This window comes from Rana temporaria, chromosome 4 (genome assembly GCF_905171775.1).
Source record: "Rana temporaria chromosome 4, aRanTem1.1, whole genome shotgun sequence".
NCBI classification, from domain to species: Eukaryota; Metazoa; Chordata; class Amphibia; order Anura; family Ranidae; genus Rana; species Rana temporaria.
The window spans coordinates 237,963,406-237,988,191 of NC_053492.1; the positions used below are offsets into that span (position 1 = coordinate 237,963,406).

A 24,786-nucleotide genomic window follows, 5' to 3' on the forward strand; every position below is an offset into this window, starting at 1 on the left:
AGGACCTCCAGACGTGGGACAGGGCCCTTTTCACGTGGGTAGGTAGGACGAATATTCTAAAAATGGTAGTACTGCCACACGTCCTATTCCTTTTGCAAATGGTACCGATCCGATTACCGAAGCGCTTTTTCATTGATCTCCGTAGCCTTTTTACTAAATTTGTGTGGGGGGGCAAAAAACCCAGATTGGCAATGTCCATACTCCAGCGGGCCAAGATCAGAGGGGGCCTGGGCATACCGAACATCCCACAATATTACCAAGCGGTCGCCTTGCAACGGATTTTGAATTGGAAATTCCACACATCCCTCAAACTATGGGTCCCCCTGGAAAAGACTATGGCTGGGAGGGACCTGTCCTATGCGCCTTGGGTACCGGCTGAAGAGCGGGGGCTCTCGGAGTGGGTGTCCCCATTGACGGCACACTCCTTGAGTCTGTGGGATAGGCTGAATACTAGCTTAGGCTTGGCGCCCAGGACATCTCCCCTGGCGCCGATTTGTGGGTTCCCGTGGTTTGCCCCTGGGGAGCTCAGGTCATCTCTGGGTACATGGGTAGGTGACGGACTATGTAGTATAGCAAAATTTGCGGAGGGGGGCGTTTTGTTGTCTCTCGACGCTTTGCGAGAGAGATTCGGTAGCTACCCCTTTGATTTCTGGAGACATCGCCAACTGGAGACCTTTATAACCAAAAGCCATAAGGCAGCTCCGATTAGGTCCACTTTGACTGAATTTGAGGACATGTGGTTCGCTGCGGACCCCCTGCCTCATGCGATCTCAGCATTATATGGGCTGTTGGGGGAGGCATCACCCTCCCCCACCCCCCACTTTGTGCGGGAGTGGGAGAGAGACTTACACATAGACTTTACCGGGGAACAACTTCACCATCTGTACCGACTGACCCACTCAAGCTCTGTGGACTCTAGGACCCAAGAAAACAATTATAAGCTACTAACAAGATGGTACAGAGTCCCCACTACGCTAGCAAAGATTTTCCCTACCGCTTCTGAGGTGTGCTGGAGGGGATGTGGGCAGAAAGGCACGTTCCTACACATTTGGTGGGAGTGCCTGGTGCTCCGGCCGTTCTGGGATGTTGTCCATAAGCATATCTCTGAGGGCCTGGGGCTGGATATTCCGGCCCGGCCTCAACATTTTCTGCTTCACGTTCCTACCATCTCACTGTCCCGATATAAGAAAAGTGCTCTCCCCCATCTCCTCAATGCAGCCAAACGTCTCATCCCAGTTTATTGGAAGAGCTCACAAATCCCTAGCGAACAGGACTGGTTGGGGAAGGTGGGGGAGATCATGGAGGCCGAGAGCTGGCTCGCAGAGTGTAGGGACACCCGGGAGCGCTTCAATAATACATGGGGTGAGTGGAGGGCGCACATCCACGATACTGCCCCTTTATCGTCCAGCTTAGAGGAGGCCCTGCTCACTTTGGCAGACCCCTCCTTTGGGAGACTCGTCCAGGCGCAACGCCAACGGTCTAATCAGGAGGCCTCCTGAATACTACTATACCCCGCATGGGACGTTGGTGGGGGCTGATCCTTCCGCTTCTTTCCTTCTATACCTTGCTCTCTTGTTTCCTCTTCTTACCCTGACTCCCTTGTCTTTTCTCTCTCTGTGTGTCTGTCTAATGTGTGTCAGTTTGTGTGTCCCCTGTTAATTTTTTAATAATTTCATTTTTTTTGTTTTGCCTTTGTGTTGTGGCATACGGCTAAAGTTAGGCAGGCATGTGGTACCTCGGTACCCGGCCTTGCCTCGAGCTTTCAGGAGGGTCCCTGGAAGGTTCCTCTTTTTCGCTTGTTACTGGGCCGCCTAAGGCGCCCTTGGCGGACTCCAGGGAATGTATTGATGTCACTATGGGAACATCGTCAGTTTTTGTTCAGAGACGGGGGTTCGGGGCCATCCCGCTCCCCACCTGTTGGGGGGGATGCCCGCTCAAGTGGACCGAATGTCCGGAGTAGGTGGGATGTCACCATAACTGTAATGCATAACTGTGCTCGGACTATGTTAATGAGATGTTGCCCAAATGCCACTGTATTATGTATTTGTTGTGCATTTTATTTTTGTATCTCGTTTATAAAATAAAACACTTATTATACAAAAAAAAGCAATAGAGATTCTTATGCCGTGTATGCACGATCAGAAATTCCGACAAAAAAAAGTTTGATGTGAGCTTTTGGTCCGAAATTCCGACCGTGTGTAGGCCCCATCAGACTTTTTCTGTTGGGATTTCTGACAGCAAAAATTTGAGAGCTGGTTCTCAAATTTTGGGACGGGAAAAGTTCTTGTTGGAAATTACGATGGACTGTATGCAATTCCGACGCACAAAAAAACATGCATGTTCGGAATCAATTTGACGCACACTCGGAATCACTTAACTTAATTTTTCTCGGCTCAGTGTAGTGTTGTACGTCGCCGTGTTCTTGACGGTCGGAATTTTGTGTGACCGTGTGTAGGCAACACAAGTTTGAGCCAAAATTCCGTCTGAAAAAAATCCACGGTTTACTCCGATCGAGTGTACGCGGCATTAGATTTCCCATAGTTTAAGCACAATTAGCAAGTGTTCCCTAGTACTTTAGTTCACATATACTTTTTTTCTCAGCATAGTGCATTTGGCATGGTGCTTTGGCTGGCAGGGTTGTGGGGGAGGGGTGAATTGGTCACCTAGGTTTCCCACATACACATAGTGAAATGCTGGGGTTTATGACGGATGTGCAGTAAACAAAATGTTTTCCCATTTACTCAAAATTCTTAGATCTGTCCTGGATCCTGGAGCCCAGAGACTTTGTAAAGCTTATGAGTATAATTCCATGTACACACGACCAATTTTTCACGATGTGAAAAATTTAATTTTTTTATGTCATTAAAAACGATCGTGTGTGGGCTCCAGAGCATTTTTTGCGACATTAAAAATGGCATTAAAAAATGTAGCTCTAAATTTTTGCGTTGTTTTTCACGTTGTCGTTTTTAACGTTGTAAAAAATGGTAGTGTGTAGGCTTTAACAAAGTGAAAAAAATGCGCATGCTCAGAAGCAAGTTACGAGACGGGAGCGCTCGTTCTGGTAAAACTAGCGTTCATAATGGAGCATTCATCACGCTGTAACAGACTGAAAGCATGAATCGTCTCTCACCAAACTTTTACTAACTTTTACTAACACGAAATCAGCAAAAGCAGCCCCAAGGGTGGCACCATCCGCATGGAACTTCCCCTTTATAGTGCCGTCGTATGTGTTGTACGTCACTGCGCTTTGCTCGAGCATTTTTTTTCACAATCGTGTGTAGGCAAGGTAGGCTTAACAAGAATCAAGTTGAAAAAAACGTTTTTTTCTAGACCATTAAAAATGGTCGTGTGTACGCGGCATAAGAATAAAACCTCCATTCCTCCACATCTTGCCTGGTAATAAGACCTCATTCTTATGCCGCATACACACGATCATTTTTCGGGTTGTAAAAAAACAATGTTTTTAAGGGTCTAGAAAAAAAGTTTTTTCAACCCAATCATTAAAACGGCCTTGCCTACACACGATTGAGAAAAAAAATAAATGCTCAAGCAAAGCGCAGTGACGTACAACGGCACTATAAAGAAAAAGTTCCATGCGGATGACGCCACCCTTTGGGCAGCTTTAGCCGATTTCGTGTTAGTAAAAGACGATTCACACTTTTCTGTCTGTTACAGCGTGATGAATGTGCTTACTCCATTACGAACGGTAGTTTTACCAGAACGAGCGCTCCCGTCTCAACTTGCTTCTGAGCATGCGCTGATTTTTCACGTCGTTAAAGCCCACACATGACCGTTTTTTACAACTCGAAAAACAACAACGTTAAAGATGTCGTTAAAAAGTAGAGCATGTACGAATTTTTTTTTGTTTGTTTTTCAGAACCCGAAAAATGCTCTGAAGCCCACACACGATCGTTTTTAATGGCATTAAAAAAAAAAAAACGGAGCCAGAAAAATGCATTAGTTCCAGTTGCCCACAAGCATACATAATATAGACACAATATTATATAATAGAAAAGAGAAAAAAACAACACAGCCAATAAAAGGTTTCACTTACAAAAAAGGGGTACACTTATTGACCATTTATAGAAAATTAGAACAGATCTATTATAGAAAAGTAAGCATTTACAGTTATATACCTACCCGTCACTGATGATCCAGAATGCCAAGAAATAAAATAAAACCATTAGTACAGTCTATTGCTGCTCTATAAATACAGCATATTTTACAGGGAACAAACATTAAATAGAATTAGCAAAATGTACACAGCTAAAAAAATAAATACAAAATTATATATATATATATATATATATATATATATATATATATACACACACATACATATACACACACACACACACACACACACACACACAGTACAGACCAAAAGTTTGGACACACCTTCTCAAAGAGTTTTCTTTATTTTCATGACTATGAAAATTGTAGATTTACACTGAAGGCATCAAAACTATGAATTAACACATGTGGAATTCTACATAACAAAAAAGTGTGAAACAACTGAAAATATATTTCATATTCTAGGTTCTTCAAAGTAGCCACCTTTTGCTTTGATTACTGCTTGGCACACTCTTGGCATTCTCTTGATGAGCTTCAAGAGGTAGTCACCTGGCGCAGCACCCCATCACTCTCCTTCTTGGTCACATAGCCCTTACACAGCCTGGAGGTGTGTTTGGGGTCATTGTCCTGTTAAAAAATAAATGATGGTCCAACTAAACGCAAACCGGATGGAATAGCATGCCGCTGCAAGATGCTGTGGTAGCCATGCTGGTTCAGTATGCCTTCAATTTTGAATAAATCCCCAACAGTGTCACCAGCAAAGCACCCCCATACCATCACACCTCCTCCTCCATGCTTCACGGTGGGAACCAGGCATGTAGAGTCCATCCGTTCACCTTTTCTGCGTCGCACAAAAACACGGGGATTGGAACCAAAGATCTCAAGTTTGGACTCATCAGACCAAAGCACAGATTTCCACTGGTCTAATGTCCATTCCTTGTGTTCTTTAGCCCAAACAAGTCTCTTCTGCTTGTTGCCTTTCTTTAGCAGTGGTTTCCTAGCAGATATTCTATCATGAAGGCCTGATTCACACAGTCTCTTCTTAACAGTTCTAGAGATGTGTCTGCTGCAAAAGGTGGCTACTTTGAAGAACCTAGAATATGAAATATATTTTAAGTTGTTTTACACTTTTTTGTTATGTATAATTCCACATGTTAGTTAATTCATAGTTTTGATGCCTTCAGTGTGAATCTACAATTTTCAGAGTCATGAAAATAAAGAAAACTCTTTGAATGAGAAGGTGTGTTCAAACTTTTGGTCTGTACTGTATGGGCCAGATCCACGTAGCGCATCCAAATTTTAGGCAGGCGTAGCGTATCGTAGTTACGCTATGCCGCCGCTACTTTGAGAGGCAAGTGCTGTATTCACGAAGCACTTGCCTCTAAAGTTACGGTGGCGTAGCGTAAATCTCCCAGCGTAAGGGCGCGGAATTCAAATGGTGAACAGGGGGGCGCGTTTTATGTAAAATAAGCTTGACCCCACGCAACCGACGCTTTTTTCGTACGGCGCATGCGCGCGCATGCTCAGTATCACGTCGAATTTTGAAATTAAATTACGCCCGCTCAATGCCTAGACGACGTGAACATAATTCTACGCAAAGCCCTATTCGCGAACGTTTTACGCAAACTATGGAAAATTCGACGCTGGCCCGACGTCCATACTTAACATTGCGTAAGCCTCATAGAGCAGGGGTAACGTTACGCCGAAAAAAGCCTTACGTAAACGACGTAAAAACATGCGCCAGGCGGACGTACGTTTGTGGATTGGCGTATCTAGCTAATTTGCATACTCGACGCGGAAATTAACAGAAGCGCCACCTAGCAGCCAGCATAAATATGCACCTTAGATCCGATGGCGTACTAAGACGTACGCCAGCCGGATCTTAGCACAATTCCGGCGTATCTTGTTTTGTGGATACAGAACAAAGATACGCGGCGTATCAATAGATACGCCAGCGTAACTTCTTCATGGATCCGGGCCTATATATATATATATATATATATATATATATATATATATATATATATATATATATATATATATATATATATATATATATATATATATATATATATATATAAAAAATTTAACATGACAATAGTGGTAGAATGATATTTTCCTACTAGCTTTAGCAGTAAAATGGCCTAATACACAAACCTATTTTAACATGACCTGAGACCATTGGCGGCCGCTCCATACGGGCGCAGCCGCCACTGCATGAGACATGTTTTACCTGAAGTCAACTGAAATGTATGATGATTCTGTTAACACATTTTCAGGCTAGGAGATTAAAAAGTCAATCTTGTGTGTCACCCCATTTTATATTCCTGATATGTACCTGCTGTACCATGTATGTGTTAAAAAGTATCCTATTAATACACTATATTAAGGGACACCTGTCTTTACACGCACATGAACTTCTATTGGCATCCCAGTCTTAGTCCATAGAATTCAATATTGTGTCGGACCACCCTTTGCAGCTATAAACCGCTTCAACTCTTCAAAGGCTGTCCAGAAGGTTTAGGAGTGCGTCTATGGGAATCTTTCACCATTCTTCCATAATCGCATTTGTGAGGTCAGACACTAATGTGGACGAGAAGGCCCCACAGCGCACTCCTAGCACAGGGACTGGAGTCTCACGAGAGTTCCTGGTCCCATACGAACAATCGGTAATTTCCAATTCTGAAAAAATGACAAAAATATTGCTTTAAGAAGCATGGGTGGAAGTGACATTTTGACGTCACTTCCGCCCTGCTATGCTATGGGGACGGGTGGGGGCCATCTTGCCCTCACTCGCATCCACAGCAAGCAGGAGAGAGGACCCGATCGCCTCTGATGCTGCAGACGGCTCCGGTAAGCGGCGGAGGGAGGGGGGGGGCCCTCTCCCGCAGCCTATAACGGTGATCTTGCAGCTAATCCGTCGCGGAGACCACCGTTATCGTTAACAGGAAAAGATGGATATCTCGGTTGTGGCAGCAGCTGCTGCCGTTACCGAGATATCCATCTTTAAAAAAAGGACGTATATAGTCGTGAGCGGGTCCTTAAGTGGTTAAAAAAAAAAAAAAAAAACACCTACACCATCAAGAGATGTCCATTACCATTTACCACCTAAATGAAAGCCCAATTTGTCCTGGTAAAAATAAGATATAATCCCATATGGATGCACAAAATAGTGGTGATATGTAAGGTTTTGCCTACACATGCCAAAAGTTAAAAAATTGTGCTTGGGCATCAACATTTGTTTCTCCTCAGGCGTGGTCTGTTTGCAGCTGGGCTGTGAAGGCTGAAATGGTGGGGTGGATGAACAGAGATTAGATCTCACTGCCTGCCCCGCATCCCCGCTGTTCTCCCTCACTTGGAACCCACCACTCCAGGCCTGCCTGCCTCTGTTTTGCGTGGACTAAAGCACACACACCTTAGTGACAATCTGCATCAGGTGACAATCCACAGCTGGTGGCAGGCGACGTGGCAAGTGACGAACCGCATCTGGTAGCAGATTCTGTATTATGGCGAGTTGAACCATTTAATTTTACAATGTAATAGAATCATCTTGACACCCCATCAGCCATTGTGTCATGAGGATCGAAACAAAAGCCATTGCCCCAACAAATTGCCCTTTAAAAAACGCATGCCCGGCCTTGGCATAATTTTATTCCACAATGCCGATCCCAGATATGGTGCCAAAAAGGTGTTGAGGGACCACTGCTCTAGGGTCCTTTTGTGAGCAACTTTTCATTGTAATTTTTTTTCAGCACCAAATCCACATTTTGATCCACCGGGGCCTTTAAACGTCATGGGGCCGGTGCCTACTCTGCCCATCTTTTTTTCTGAAGGGGATTTAGCCATTGCCAAAAAATACAAACCAATACGATAAGTAAACCTCTTATTTACAAATCCTTTTATGGGTACTGACCTGCTGCCTTTCTTTCCTTCCAGTGTATTTAAATGTTGCTCCAGAGTTTCCATGAGACTGCTGGGAGCCTGTGAATCAAAAACAGATTATCTTAACAATGGACAATGCAAATACATGCTTCTAGCCAACTGATACTTGAAATTTACTAAAACATAAAGGCACACAAGGATTAGTCTCCCTCTGCTGAAAAGCCACGCAGAAACCGTGAATAGAACAAGTGCTTGGGAAAAGATCCATAGCCTCCCAGGAAAATTGAGGTCCTAGCATGTCAAGCAAGACATAAAACAAGCAGATTCTTAAAAGGAGAAGTCCACCTTGGTCTTTAGGTGGAAAGTAAACAAAAGATGCAATCAAAAATCTTAGTTGCCCTTGTCCTTGAAGATGAGCACCTCGTCATTCATTCCTCTGCATTCTTTTTATCAGATAATTTTTTATTTTATTTTTTAAGTCACCAGGAACATTTTCTGCTGCTAACTCTGTATAGGTAGAATGAGCTCTAAAAGTACCAAGCCTGGGAGATTCAAAAAGATGGAACTATATGAGCAACGAAAAACTACTGACATTTACACCCAAACCAATGCATGGAATTCTCCTTTAAATCAAGAAGATTTTGGAAATACTAACAGTGCAAAGTGTAATGATTGTAAGCAAACCACAGCATTCATTTCAACCAAATCATTTAATTAAATCATGTATTATATTTATACAGCGTTTTGTTTAATTGTAATAAGACATAGGCACTATTAGGAGAGTATATGCAATTCCAAAAAAAATAAAAGAAAAAAGCCATGATCTCAATAGGGAATAGAGATTTAGCATGAAGAGATGTTGGCAAAGTATTTCACAAGTAAAAAAGTTACCGGTTCATCGATGGTACCATCCTTAAAGAAAAGAAACAATTAATATTGCAGCTTAGTTTGTCCAATAGTTTAATTCTTGTCTATTTTTCAGACAGCCGCAACGCAAATATGCGTGTGTAAGTAAAAGGTTTCAATAAAAATATTTTCAGGCAGATCAAATCAACTATTCAATTGTAATCTAATGTCAAGGGACCCATAGACATTATCTAAGAATATGGTTATAACACTTTCCTATTTGGCACCAGATGAATTTGGTTCAGACTCTGGCACTTTTTACACTTCTCTTTAAAAAAAAAAGGAGAAGCGCATCAAAACAAATGCCCTTGGATGCAATATGATGCCTGCCAATGTGCATTAAATCATGTCATGATGCAGGTCAACAGATGTGCATTATGACACGTGTTTAGATTCCTACAAAAGGCATTGCAACTTATTGACGAGCACTTTTGCAAATTTCCCATTTATTCCAATGGAAAAACACATCAGAAGATAAAAAAAAAAAAAAATGCATAGGTGCGAATAAGCCTTCCATGTTGCTACAAGGTGGCATTTTACATTTGCCCATAACTAGCAGTATCAGACAGTCAACTACTAATATTTTTGTATGTTATCAGAATGCGCGTTGACAGAACTGAAATATGACTATTGTTAAAAATGAACAATGTTTATATTTGAATGAGATGGTCAATAAATGTATAAATAATTACAAGTAATTTTGTATATTATACAGTCAACGTTTTAAAATAAGTGCTTACCTGTGTAAGGTCAGGAATGTCTCCTTTGTCAATGCCAACTTGCTAAAATAAAATAAGTGGATATATTCATATATTTGTGAATGCAGAAAAGCATAATACTACAGATACTGTGCTGTATAGTAAAACAGAGTTCAAGTAAATTTAACTGTGCAGTTTCTATTATAAAGGGGCTGTGACAGCTGTTATATAGGCAAGGACGTGGGGCCACCCAGTGACGTAACCGAGTGGCCTCACCCCGTCTGACGTGATCTGGTTTACATCAGCGGGTGGCCCCGCCCTTGCCGGTAACAGTTGTCACAGCCAAAAGACATGGAGGCAGGGTTTTTTTTCTTATTTCTCTCCATTTTTTGGGTCCGTCGGGAGGTGCAATTGACAATGGATGTACGTCGCGAGACACTTTTTTAAATAAAGGAATGGTCAAACTGTCTATTGTGGGGTTTACGTTGACACTTTTTTGGGGTGAATATACACGGGGGGGATCTGGGGGCTTCCAGATTCTGATAAACGCCCCTCCCCCAGACCCCCACTTCAACCGGGCCAGGGTTGTGGGGATGAGGCCCTTGTCCCCAACAACATGGGGACAGGGTACTTTGAGGGGACCCTAAAGCAGCCTCCACATGTTGAGGGCAAGTAACCTGGTATGGTTGAGCCCCCCCCCGCCAGGCTGCTTGCTCGGATAAGAGCATGGTATGGATTTTGAAGGGAACCCCACACCAATTTTTTCCTTGATTTTTCATCTATATGGTCAGGAGTCGGCAATAAATTACAGCCGCGAGCAAGTTTAAATTACATTTTTTCCTTTAGAAATGTAATTTTGCTGCGTCACTGTTCCGGACATGGCAGAGATGCGCCACTCTACATGCAGAATAAGGGGACCCCCCAGGCACGATATTTAAAAGGAACATTTCATTTTTATTGTTTCACTTTAAGCATTATTAAAAATCACTGCTCCTGAAAAAAACTGTGGTTTTAAAAACTTTTTTTGCATGGATACATGTTCCCTGGGGCAGTACCCCGGTCCCCATACACTTTTTATGGCAATAACTTGCATATAAGCCTTTACAATGAACATTTGTTTTTTCATGTTTGTGTCTCAGACTTTAATAAAGTTTGCATGTTCGCTCAAGCTTTTTGCCTGTTCGTATGTTCTGGTGCAAGCTTAACCCGGGGTGTTCGGCCCTTCCCTAGTACTGACTATGAAGACAGCTCTCCTGTTGACTGTCTTTGATTGTTGTCACAGAGTTAGCCAGAGGACCCCACAATTTTGCTAGGAGGTCCCAAGAATTGTAGTTATGCCCCTGCTACAACTTTTAAAGCCCAATGGAAGGTTTAAGCAGCTAAACGTAGGCCATGCGAATCAAAAACACACCTACAGTTTGTTTTCTCTCTGAAACAGCTACAGCCCGAGAAGAAAACCTTAACCAGTTGCAGAGGGGGACCCTTTCTCTGTGTTCTTTCTGCAGAGGTCCATCAGCATTCCTTATAGGTGCACCCAACACAAATCAAAAAGCAGATCTAGATCTTTCCTTTGCTGGTCATGTTCATTTATCAATCGTATGACCTAGTATCACTGTTCATACACACCATTAGAATTATTTTACACCACAATGTGAGCTATGGCAGAGCACTACGATTTTCGACACACACATGGTGCAACACAATTTAAAGGTCTGTGTACTGTGGTTTGAAAAACTGGCAGCACAATTTTTTGGTGTGCCAAGATGCACTAAAAACCCATTCAAAATGGATTTGTAACTCATAAAAATGCATGACTTGCATTGTACTGTGGTGTGCATTGGCCCCTAAAGTGGGATTTCCATAGAAATATACTAGTACTAAATAAATTAGCCCATGAAATCCATGTAGGCAACAGCAGGTCAAGTATCTTTATGTTGTTGACAAGATAAGGTTAAAATAGGAGGAGTACAAATTTGAATTAAGGTGGAATCCTCCTTCAAATAACACTTGATAATAGAAATGTCATTAGGTTTCAACAGTAAGTTTATTACTAGTGTTGAAAAACCTCTTACCTCAGCAACCTTCATGAATTCTGAAACCCTTGTCATTCTCGTCAGAAATCGCTTATAGATTTCTAGAGCATCTTTACACTGACTTTTCTTCATTTCAAAAAATTTCTCTGGCATAGGGAAAAAAAAAAAAACAGCAAACATATTTTAGGTACAGTAGTAGTTTATCCAACTGGTTATGCAACTTACTAACAAAGGCAACAGCGGTTTAACATGATATACAGTTGTGGTCAAAATTATTCAACCCCCCAATGCTGTAAAGGGTTTTAGGGAATTTAGTGTACATTTGTAATTGTATTCAGAATGAAATCCTACAAGGACTTCTTAAAGAACCATATGCAACTAAAATGACATCAATTGGTTTTGTAATACTGTAGTAAATGTTTATTTTGTGAATTCTTCATTTACACAATTATTCAACCCCTTAAAGACTACCACTCTGAAGAACAGAGGTTCATCGAAGTGTATTCAATCAGGTATTGAAAACACCTGTGGATGTCAGGGAGCAGCAATAAAGCCTAATAAGCATTAATTAGGCAGCTTTAAAATGACTGATACTCAGCTCCTTCTAGACATTTACTGGTGTGGTTACAAACATGGTGAAGTCAAGAGAATGGTCCAGGAAGACAAGAGAAGAGGTGATTACTCTTCACAGGAAGGGCAATGGCTATAAGAAGATTGCAGAGATGTTAAACATACCAAGAGACACCATAGGAAGCATCATTCGCAAATTCAAGGCAAAGGGCACTGTTGAAACGCTACCTGGTCGTGGCAGAAAGAAGATGCTGACTTCGACTGCTGTGCGCTACCTGAAGCGTAGAGTGGAGAAAAGTCCCCTTGTGACTGCTGAGGAACTGAGAAAAGATTTGTCAGATGTGGGTACTGAAGTTTCTGCTCAGACAATACGGCGCACACTGCGTAATGAAGGCCTCCATGCCAGAACTCCCAGGCGCACCCCCTTGCTGTCTCCAAAGAATAAGAAGAGTCGACTGCAGTATGCCAAAAGTCATGTGGACAAACCACAGAAGTTTTGGGATTGTGTTCTGTGGACTGATGAAACTGTTTGGGCCCATGGATCAACGCTATGTTTGGAGGAGGAAGAACAAGGCCTATGATGAAAAGAACACATTGCCTACTGTGAAGCATGGCGGGGGGTCAATCATGCTTTGGGGCTGTTTTGCTTCAGCAGGTACAGGGAAGCTTCAGCGTGTGCAAGGTACCATGAATTCTCTTCAGTACCAGGAGATATTGGATGACAATTGGATGCAGTCCGTCACAAACCTGAGGCTTGGGAGACGTTGGACCTTTCAACAGGACAATGATCCCAAGAATACCTCCAAGTCCACTAGAGCATGGTTGCAGATTAAAGGCTGGAACATTTTGGAGTGGCCATCGCAGTCACAAGACTTAAATCCGATTGAGAACCTCTGGTGGGACTTAAAGAAAGCAGTTGCAGTGCGCAAGCCTAAGAATGTGACTGAACTGGAGGCTTTTGCCCATGACGAATGGGCGAAGATACCCGTAGATCGCTGCAAGACACTTGTGTCAAGCTATGCTTCAAGTTTAAAAGCTGTTATAACTGTAAAAGGATGTTGTACTAAGTACTAAGATTGAAAGTCACTTGGGGGTTGAATAAAACTGATAATGATGTGAGCACAGAAAAGACATTTGTGGTTATTTCATTATAAATGTTATGTTATATTTGTCTGACCTACACGTGCCTCTTTGATTTAATTCTAAGCAGGATGACTGAATGATCAAAATCAATGTCAAACTGGCCAAAACAATCAATTTCAGTGGGGGTTGAATAATTTTGAATACAACTGTAGATAAAGTGTTCTGTGCAGTTATGTTAAATGATCTAATAGGAGTATAGAAAAGAAGATTAGCATTGCTGCTGTTGGCCATGCCTCTAAAGCCACTAGCCAGGACTACTACCATAGCAATTCCAGGAAAAAGGCAGCAGATTTGCTAAAAAAAAAAATGTATATATATATATATATATATATATATATATATATATATATATATATATATATATATATATATATATATATATATATATATATATATATATACATATACACACATATACATACATACATACATACACACACACACACACACACATATATATATATAGTCCATGCCAATATCCATGACGTGAATATACTTTTTTTTTTTTAAACACACCACACACACACACAAACTCATCCCAAAAGAAACTAGACCTATACTCACCCAATAAATTAATAATGCCATCATTATAACAAGCAAAAAGTTTGATGAGGTCTTTAAAAAGAAGCAAAAATCCAGCATTTATAACTCCATTTGTCAGTTCATTTGGATGAACCTGTTAACAAAGCAAACCAGTATATACCATCACTAAACAAATTTTGCTACAAAGCTATCATTTTTCCATATATGATGTGTCCTCCAAGATGCCACAAAACAATACTGGTAACATTTATCACATAGGATTTTGTTGCCCATCAATTACCTTCTTTAAAAACAGACTTGCTGATCCTAGGTCTCAACTAACCCATAAGTATTTGTTTACTGTAGACATGAACTGAAGGTTTTTTTATTTTGTTTTTTGTTTTAATTTTTGCAATCATATTCCATAATCAACCTGCAGTTAAATTTGCTACTGATTGGGAACAGCAGTATGTAGTATTTATTAATCACAACTACTAGCTCAATGCTTCAAATGTGCAGCAGTACATTCTACAACTGCATATGTAACGAGGGCTAGCCATTAATAAAATATTTCATTCATTTTATGGAAGCGTGCTGTTATTTTAAGCAATACAAATCTAAAAGAATTTAAAGTAGAATTATAGGCAAAAACATTTTACTTCATTTTGGATAGAGTAAGGGAGGCTTAGAACTGTATAAAGGATGTATAGAGAAGGTGGATTTCCCCAACATGGGCACAGGCCAGTGGTGTCACTAGGGGGTGGCTATGGGCCCCGGTGTTCTAATCTCTCTCTAAGTTTTGAATTTAGCTATACTTCAGACATGGTTAAAAAAAAAAAGAAAGAGACAAACAAAATAGCAATTGGAGAAATTCCCTGGTTGTCACCAGAACTAGTGACTCCATTGGAAGATTTCCGCTGTTCTGGCTCAGACAACCTTTTGAGATTTTTTTTAACTTTTGGTTACAACTAGAGTTGAGCGAACCCCAACTGTAACGTTCGGGTTCGGTACGGACTTTGGGTTTTTCCCGAACCCGGACCCGAACCCGAATAATTGCTGAAAGTTCGGGTTCGGAGTTCGGGGAAAAAAAATGTGCGGAGGTCCCCCCAAATTCAATAACAAGACCCTTTAGGTCTGGTATGGATATTAAGGGGAACTTCGCCGTCAATTTTAAAAAAAAAATTACGTGGGGTTCCCCCTAAATATCCATAACCAGACCCTTCAGGTCTGGTGTGGATTTTAAGGGGAACTCCACCCCAAATGTAAAAAAAAAAAAAATGGCGTGGAGTTCCCCCTAAAATCCACACCAGACCCCTTATTGACCTGGCCGGCCGCAGAAAAGAGGGGGGACAGAGTGCGCCCCCCCTCTCCTGAACCGCACCAGGCCACATGCCCTCAACATTGGGAGGGTGCTTTGGGGTGCCCCCCAAAGCACCTTGTCCCCATGTTGATGGGGACAAGGGTCTCATCCCCACAACCCTTGCCTGGTGGTTGTGGGGGTATGCGGGCAGGGGCTTATCAGAATCTGGAAGACCCCTTTAACAAAGGGGACCCCCAGATCCTGACCCCCCCTGTGTGAAATGGTAATGGGGTACACTGTACCCCTACCATTTCACGAAGGAAGTGTAAATAGTAGTTTTCAGAAAAAAACACACACACACACACCGTAGAACAAATTACTTTATTAATTAAACCAAATAAAAATCCAGCGGTGAAAATAGACGATCCCTGCTCCAACATTGTCTCTATCCAGCGCCGGGTGATCTCTCCAGCAACGGATGATTGGTCCAGCGATGAGAACATCCATCCATTCAGAGCACAGCTCAGCGAATGACGCGCCGATGCTTTGACGTTTCTTTTATAGGGGAGGCGGGCCACGCGTCACGTGACCCCGTCCCCCTCTGACGCACACTCTGCTACGTCACTGGGACAGCCCAGACATGCCCCTTGTCTGGGCTGTCCCAGTGACGTAGCAGAGTGTGCGCCAGAGGGGGACGGAGTCACGTGATGCGTGGCCCGCCTCCCCGATAAAAGAAACGTCTAAGCATTGGCGCGTCATTCGCTGAGCTGTGCTCTGAATGGATGGATGTTCTCATCGCTGGACCAATCGTCCGTCGCTGGAGACTTCGCCCGGTGCTGGAGAGATCACCCGGTGCTGGAGAGATCACCCGGCGCTGGATAGAGACAGCGTTGGAGCAGGGATCGTCTATTTTCACCGCTGGATTTTTATTTGGTTTAATTAATAAAGTAATTTGTTCTACGGTGTGTGTGTTTTTTTTTCTGAAAACTACTATTTACACTTCCTTCGTGAAATGGTAGGTGTACTTTGTTCCTCCTTTACCATTTCACACAGGGGGGGTCAGGATCTGGGGGTCCCCTTTGTTTAAGGGGTCTTCCAGATTCTGATAAGCCCCCTGCCCGCATACCCCCACAACCACCGGGCAAGGGTTGTGGGGATGAGACCCTTGTCCCTATCAACATGTGGACAAGGTGCTTTGGGGGGCACCCCAAAGCACCCTCCCAATGTTGAGGGCATGTGGCCTGGTGCGGTTCAGGAGAGGGGGGGGGCCGCACTCTGTCCCCCCCCCCTCTTTTCTGCGGCCGGCCAGGTCAACGTGCTCGGATAAGGGGTCTGGTGTGGATTTTAGGGGGAATTCCACGCCATTTTTTTTTATTTGGGTTGGAGTTCCCCTTAAAATCCACACCAGACCTGAAGGGTCTGGTTATGGATATTTAGGGGGAACCCCACGTCATTTTTTTTTGACGGCGGAGTTCCCCTTAATATTCATACCAGACCTAAAGGGTCTGGTTATTGAATTTGGGGGGACCTCCGCGCATTTTTTTTTTTACTAAAAGTCCGTGTCCCATTGACTTCAATGAAGTTCGGAGTTCGGGTTCCCGAACCCGAACTTTTTTTTTAAAGTTCGGGTCCGAACCCGAACATCCAGGTGTCCGCTCAACTCTAGTTATAACTGTAAACATGAAAAATAGAGGGTGAATCTCCTGAATGGCGGCACAGACAGCAATAAAAACCTGACTGATGTTCTAATCCTCATACACAATCCACAACTGAAAAAAGGTTTTCCTTTCGTTATACTTTAATTACAGCAGCGTATAAAAAGGTCAGAGACCTGGCTGTGCTGTCTGGCAGGTGTCTGGATTAGAACAGAATTTTTGTTGAGTACAAGAGTTCAAACTTATGTGAACTTAGCATTTATCTACATTTCTGCTTTAGTACACTGGATACATTTGCATCTATAGGGTCCATAGTCATCTTGAACAGAGGAGTAGGCTAACTTTCTGAAAAAGTAAAGTGCTCCTACTGAAGTGAAGGGGGTAGATAGAAAGAAGTTTCAATAGGAGTCAGTTTGTAAAGCAGATTTTAGTCAAGAAATAAAACTCCACTGGCATATCATCCAGCTATAGCAGTGATAAAACAATGCAGCTGTGTGTGTCTTATACAAGGTCACAGCACAGGTAGTCCTCAGTCTACGCCGAGTGATCAAAGTTTGGGAAATATCATGTTGTCACAAATTCTTGTCTCTATGTAATGTTCTATAAGTAGTGCTTAACTGTTAAAAGTAGCAAAGCATAACAGCAAGAGGTCAGAGCTTTAAAACCCGTCTTGATTTGGCTGACATCTTTCATAATCATAGGATTACCCATAATCTGCATTAAAACCATTTTAATTGGCATTAAAAAAACATACTAACCAGATGCAAGTCAGAAATCGTTTAGCCGTTTGTTCATTTTCACGACTCTGCAGTTTTCTGCAATCTCTGTAGTTATTTCTAGATTCTTGTTCTCCATCAAAAAAAAAGAAAGCCTCAGACAAAGGCTGTTCAGCAGATTTCTCTAGATTACTGGCATACAGCATAAAATTGGATGTGGATATTATCCCTGAATGCAATTTAGACTTGTAAAGTGTTGTGTGTTAAAAACGATTATGGCAAATATACTTTAGTAAAACAGTACCCACAAATCACACCTCTAAGGCCTCGTACACACGCTAGGTTAAAACAGACGACAACGGTCTGATGAACCGTTTTCATCGGTCAAAACCGATCATGTGTGGGCCCCATAGGTTCTGTAACCATCGGTTAAAAAAAAAAAAAAAACTTGCTTTAAATTTAACCGATCGTTAGTAGGCAAAAACAATCGGTTAAAAATCCATGCATGCTCAGAATCAAGTCGACGCATGCTTGGAAGCATTGAACTTCATTTTTTTCAGCACGTCGTTGTGTTTTACGTCACCGCGTTCTGACACGATCGTTTTTTTAACCGATGGTGTGTAGGTGCGACGGACCATCAGTCAGCTTCATCGGTTAACCGATGAAAACGGTCCATCAGACCGTTCTCATCGAATGGACTGATCGTGTGTACGCGGCTTTAGCTTTTCTAAATGCAGGAGTGCAAGTGTGAAAGAAACGTATCTGTGAAGTATAAACTGGTTTGCCTCTCAGATTACATTTTCCTGCAATTAGATATTTCAGATTTAAGCTTAGTATACATTAACCACTTAAGCCCCGGACCAATAGGCTGCTAAATGCCCAGAGGCGTTTTTACAATTCGGCACTGCGTCGCTTTAACAGACAATTGTGTGGTCGTGCAACGTGGCTCCCAAAACAAAATTTGCGTCCTTTTCTTCCCACAAATAGAGCTTTCTTTTGATGGTATTTGACTGCCTCTGCGATTTTTATTTTTTGCGCTATAAACAAAAATAGAGTGACATTTTTGAAAAAAAAACAATATTTATTACTTTTTGTTATAAGAAAAATCGAATAAACTAAATTTTAGTCAAACATTTAGGCCAAAATTTATTCAGCCACATGTATTTAGTAAAAAAAAAAAAAAAAATTGCAATAAAAAAAAAATTAGCTACCTAGCGGCGACAGTCGCACTAATACAGCGATCAGAAAAATGATCGCATAGTGACGCTGGTAATAGGGGGTGAAAGGGTTAACTAGGGCAGTGATCAAGGGGTTAAAACTTTATTGGGGGGGTACGGGGCTACCCTGAACCTAACACTAACTGCCTGTCACAGTAACTGTCACACTGACACTAAATGCAGTGATCAGTAAATATATGATCACTGCCATTAGTGACAGTGTGACAGGGGGTGGGGTGATCGCAAAGGGTTAAATGTGCCTATGTGTACTGGTGTCAGTGTAGTGTTAGGTGCGACTTACTGTGAGTGTTCTCTCCTCTCCACGGATTGAAAATACCGCCGAAAGGAGAGCTGCATCACTTCCTCTGCCAGTGTTTACATTACACAGGCAGAGGAAGTGACACGGCGGAGGCTCACGGGATTGGCTGGGAGCGATCACGAGGGGGCAGACAGAAACGAACAGCCGCCCCCTCAAGACGGATCGCTCCCGCAGGTAAGCCGCCCGCCGCACGCAGTGGAGGGGGTCCTGATCGGACCCCCGACCCGCTAGAAGGCAGGGACGTATATATACGCCCATCTGCCTGTACGTGACATTTTGTGGATGTAAATAGTCGTGCGGCGGGCGTTAAGTGGTTAAAAAAAAATCAGACAAAAAATATATTTAATTTGGTTTCCCCCAAAATGTTCACACCAGGTTGAAAATGAGAAAGCCATCGTGACCATACATGTTGTTACTAAGTAATGCAGAATATTAAAGTACAACTTAAAGGCAAAAACGTGTTTTTTTTCAGTTTCAGATAGAGGGGAGATGGATTGGAATACCTGTCACTTTTTATTGCAGTCCGTGTCCCTTGCAGGGAGATGCACACCCTCGATATGTCCGTTTACCATCATCATTGAAGTAAATGAAAATCCCAAATTTTGGGTTAGCCATAGAAAAGTAATAGAGGAGAAATCTTTCAATGAGGGCACCAATTCTGGTGACCCGGGGGTCCCCAAGAGATTCCCTTAACTTGCAGGGATCTCCCCTCTTCCCGTTTTGACTATGGGACAGGAAGTGAAGGTAAATCTCCCCAATGGGACAAAGTTGGGGGGGAAAAAAAAACCACAACAACCTTACAAGAGTTATAACCCTCCCTTAAACTATCCCAAAAAATAAATAACAAAAAAGTTTTGCCTACAATTCTACTTTAAGTTTATTGTTACGAATGTTGCCTGAGAAAAGTTTCTTCTTTCCATCACAAGATGGAGCTGGTGGACATACTGTGCTCCCAATTTACAAGTACAGAACATTAAATGCTGGGACATGTAGTCTGGGCTAAAAACCATGCCACATTTGCTGAGAGAGAAACAAGACCCAATGTACCTAGAAGGCAGGAGTCGTCTAAAAGGGTCAATATAAAAATTGGAACACAGGGGTGCCAGAACACTCTGGTCAGCGCTCTTTGCCATTGGCGGAGAGCTCTGATAGGGAGTCAGTCACTGGTTTTCTGTTGGACCTGGTTTTCTGTTCGACCGCCTGCCATACACATGGGACAAAGTCAGATAGCTTTTATTGAAATCGCCCGGTGTCGTGACATTTGGCCCTTGCGTACTAGGCTCAAGTCTTGGCTTTAGTCGTGGGATATCAATTTTGTGTGTCTAGGTCAGGGATCCTCAAACTATGGCCCTCCAGCTGTTGTGGAACTACACATCCCATGAGGCATTGTAAAACTCTGACATTCACTGACATGACTAGGCATGATGGGAATTGTAGTTCCTGAACAACTGGAGGGCCGTAGTTTGAAGACCCATGGTCTAGGTTATACTATTAATCCTTCTGCTATATGTGATGGTTAGTGAATAACTTGCAAAATAAATCTTTATTTTTCTATTGCCATAATCCAAACTTTCTGCACAGAACATGAATTTCAGGGATTTGGTCAGTGTAATTATATTTAATAGTTTATTTCTTATTGGAGGCACCATCATATATGAAATGGGTAGGTTCAACTTACGTCAAACTCCAGCAAAGCATCAATCTGTCCTTGTAGTATAGGCATGCCCTTTAGTAGCTTTTCTGGTACCATGGTCCTCATCACCCCTTCAGCTCTGAAACCAGACGGAGCATAAATGAAATAGCCCTAGAACAAAATCTCACTGCAATTTAGAAATTACACTAAAAAGGGAAAAAAAAAAAAAAACACACACACACACACACACACACACACACACACACACACACACACACACGCCCCCGCAGTACCTACAAAGCAATACAATTCAAAATATGAAGCATTCATTGGTAACTTTCTCTCCTCGACACAACTAAAACCAGGTCCGAGTCATAAAACAAAACAAAAAAGGAAACCCTGCAGTCTTTGCTTCCTTCGCAATTGAATTACTAAATGACATTGTGGGAAAAAATAAAATTAAAGAAATACTTGATTTGCAGCATCAGTAAATAAAGATACTACCCAGACAGAAGTCATGACATGCATCTCAAAAAAGCAACAGTCTGGTTTTTGGGTTTGAGGCAAACCCAAAAAGGCACATAACATTTTTACATAATTTCACACATTGTTTTTCTGCATAGTTTTAGGTAAGCATCTTGAACCTGGCATGTCATAGGTTGTGGTTGTTTACAGACCTACCTTACTTTGCACCCTTTGACGGCTGCCAAGAAGTAGAAATGCATTTTTTCCCATTACACCCAAGTTTTCTCAAAAAATAAAATGATTAGCTTAGCTGTGCAGTGAGTTTTCTAGCTTCAGAAAATGTGCTGCCAGACAACAAGCTAGAAAAAAGCCAAGGCTGCAGGTTATATCAAATAACTTCCTGATGTAGCATTCATACTGGTTCTTAATTATTCAAAATTAACACATACAATATATTGTCCCCCCCCCCCCCCCCATTTTGAATTGAAAACAATTCCCTTGAGTTGGCAAGACATTCTGAAATGCAAGGAATTAATCCTACCCCTTTTTTACTCTGGCAAAGTCAAATGCCATCTGTCTGTAGGAGAAGGCTTTTTCATTGAGATATCTACTGTAGCGCCTAATAAACGTTGACATGTCATAACCTGGAGGAAGAAACAAAAAGACTGATAAATGTATTGAATTATTCACAACTCATTCTTTGTGGAATCTAACAAAACAAACGGTTGGACAAATACGGATAAGGACAGCAAAGCTCAACATTTCCAATATATTTTGATTCATTTCTGTGAATCTTTGGAGGAGATTTGTGTATCTAGCACTATAATGGAATGTGAATTGGCACAAGATATGTACACTTAAGGAGAGTTGCTCATCACATACACCGGCACAACATTTTTATTAAAACACCCCCCCCCCCCCCCCAAACAAACAAGGGAATTTGCTGCAGCCCAGGGTGCATTGATGATTTTTTTTCTGAATGAATGTCAGGTAGGTATGGGGCTTCTGAAAGGTGTCACAAAACCTGCTGTAGCTTAATGCCAGCCTGTCAGGATAAAATTATAGGAGCTGTCATGGGTAAACTGCAGTTTATGCCTTTGTTACTTTGAAAATCAAAAAAGTAAATTTTTCACTTCCAAAATCTGCCCTTACAGTTCCCCTTTTATATAAAAAAAACTCATGTGCTTTTTTCTTGCAATATTAGGCCCAGCTGCAGTCTCAAACTTTTTGTTCTTTCTATAGCCCTGTGCATCTGCAATACGGGTTAATGGCCACGATTTGCTTAGAATTGCCTAAAAAACACTTCAGTGACCATGCCATTTTCTGCTGACAGACCCCCTCATAAATCCTTGAACAAACTTGTATTGCTGAGTAGAGAGAGCAAGGCAGACCAGGGGTGTTACTGCTGATTACCGAGTTCACTGGGTCAAACTCTGGTGCCTACTGTACTGCATAGTCATATTTTGGACTATTGGTCTTTCCATTTTTGTGATATAACCACTTGCTTACTGGGCACATATACCCCCTTCCTGCCAAGGCCAATTCTTAGCTTTCAGCGCTGTCAATCTTTGAACAATTGCGCGGTCATGCTACACTGTACCCATATGACATTTTTATCCCCACACAAAGCTTTCTTTTGGTGGTAATCACCACTGGGTTTTTATTTTTTGCTAAAACAAAATGAAAAGAAAAAAAAAAAAGTCTGACATTTTAAAAAAAATAAAACAAAGTTTTCATAGTATATACAATTTTGTAATTTTTTCTACTTCATTGATGCGCCCTGGTGAGGCGCCACTGATGGGCTGTCACTGAGAGGTGGCACTGGTTAGCAGTACTGATGGGCACTGCACTTGTGTTTACCGAGTGGGACCAATGTCCCCCTTGCAGAAGTCAGCAACTGAAAAAAATTACCGCCTTCTGTTTATATCATGTGATTATCTGTCATTGGCTGACAGCTATATATGTGGTAAGGTATTGGCCTTTACTCTGATCAGCTGAGTCCCAATCTAAGCCTACGCTGTAGCAGCCTTTCAGCTATAGCACGAGCGTGAAGGGGTTACAGTGATTAAAAAAAAAAAACATACACACACCTTTCCTTTACTCAGCCAATGAGGGAGAGTTCCCGAAAAGCTGAGACTTTCATGCACAATTGTTGGATAGATATGGGGCTCAGGTAAGTATTAGGGAATACTTGGGGGAGGGATAACTGAAGGAGTAGACTTTGTTTAATTTCTGGTATTTGGCTTTAACCAAAAATGGTTTAAACATCAATAAATAATAAATAAATAAATAAAATATCTGCTCTAGTTAATGGTGTAGGTCAATGCATCATCATCATCATCCTCTGGACTCCTCCTATCCCATCTCCATCAGAATGAATCAGCAGACCTGAATGGGATCCAGCAAACAATGGAAACTGCTGGCAGGAGGCACTATGGCCACTGTCCAACAGACTAAACATCCACATTATGTATTTTTGATTTGACTAATAAATGTAAAAAAAAAATATTAAAAAACAATTGCTAATAATTTCTCATGAGATGCTCTTGCAAACATATACATGAAAGTCCAAATGAACCTTCAAAATCAGCTAGACATTTCAGGTGTATCAGTCAGAGGTAAACTAGCATAGATTCGGAAAACCATAGAAGTAGCTTTACACTTGTAGCACTTACTCCCACAGGAGCCAGCAGTATAATGTCCCTAGGGTCTTTTGCCGTAGTTGCACCCGCAGCCAGAGACACATTCACAGGAATTACATTGGCTTAATGAATAGTCAAGGACAAAAGTCAATCACAAGGCCATCAGGACGAATCCAGCTGGCCAAGCCATTTCATGTGGCCCTCGTATTTCTCTCCTGAAGCTGCGCCACCCCCCTTATTCCTGCCCCACCTTGTCTCAGCAGTCTGCAGCAGAGAGGTGGACAGAACTCTCCTCTGCCAGATCCTGTACTTCTGCATGCAGCGGCAGAGAAGCTCATCTCACTTTAAATAAATATTGCATTAGTATTGTCCACAATATGCACCTCATAAAAACTGTTAGCGACACTCTGAAGCTGTCATTTTTAGGAGCACAACGTCCTATGCTACTTTGCTAATCTTTGTGATTGACTTCTTCATAAAAATACCTCAGACAACACAATACCATGTTAGACATGTTAAATTCAAATAAAATTCACCCAGTGTTGCATTTTTTAAAACGCTAATTTTGAAATTTTTTAAGAATTAACTCCATTAAAAAAGTACAAAACATAAAATAACAGCCATCATATGTTAACTGTAAAATAAGCCTGTATAAACTTTTTAATGTATACCCATTTTAGTCTTCCACCGATATAGTATGTGACTTTAATGGTGAGCTGTGTGGTAATAGAAGAGAATCCCTGAAAGAAATGTTATCTATGAGCCTTCCAGAGGGGTCAAGGAAAAAAACATCCTTTGTAGATGTAGAGATTAAAACACCATCCAGAAATGTTACTCTTTATCTGCAAGCTGAATATAACCGCAGAAATATATTTCTGAGAAGTAGAACAGTGTCCACCCAGACTCTATTTTTCCCTAGGAAAAGCCTGCTGTGTAGAATTTCATAACAGGTTACAAAGTAAAATAGTTATATTTCCTGCATGGATGAACACAATAAACCAAACTGTTAAC

At 41.8% G+C, this 24,786-nt stretch overlaps 1 protein-coding gene across 18 annotated transcripts in view; it reads right to left on the minus strand.

Moving 5' to 3' along the window:
• SNAP91 (synaptosome associated protein 91) overlaps positions 1–24,786 on the minus strand; it is a 141,399-nt gene that overhangs the window by 65,937 nt on the left and 50,676 nt on the right. For 13 of the 18 annotated variants that reach the window (XM_040350025.1, XM_040350031.1, XM_040350030.1 and 10 more), the window contains 8 exons: positions 21,675–21,777; positions 20,714–20,807; positions 13,871–13,982; positions 11,633–11,739; positions 9,603–9,644; positions 8,848–8,868; positions 7,988–8,055; positions 4,141–4,146 (listed from right to left, as the gene is read on the minus strand). In XM_040350025.1, the coding sequence (XP_040205959.1) occupies positions 4,141–4,146; positions 7,988–8,055; positions 8,848–8,868; positions 9,603–9,644; positions 11,633–11,739; positions 13,871–13,982; positions 20,714–20,807; positions 21,675–21,777 (553 nt within the window). The remainder of the gene's footprint in view (positions 1–4,140; positions 4,147–7,987; positions 8,056–8,847; positions 8,869–9,602; positions 9,645–11,632; positions 11,740–13,870; positions 13,983–20,713; positions 20,808–21,674; positions 21,778–24,786) is intronic. The other 5 variants (XM_040350040.1, XM_040350027.1, XM_040350041.1 and 2 more) reach the window with 3 other exon arrangements.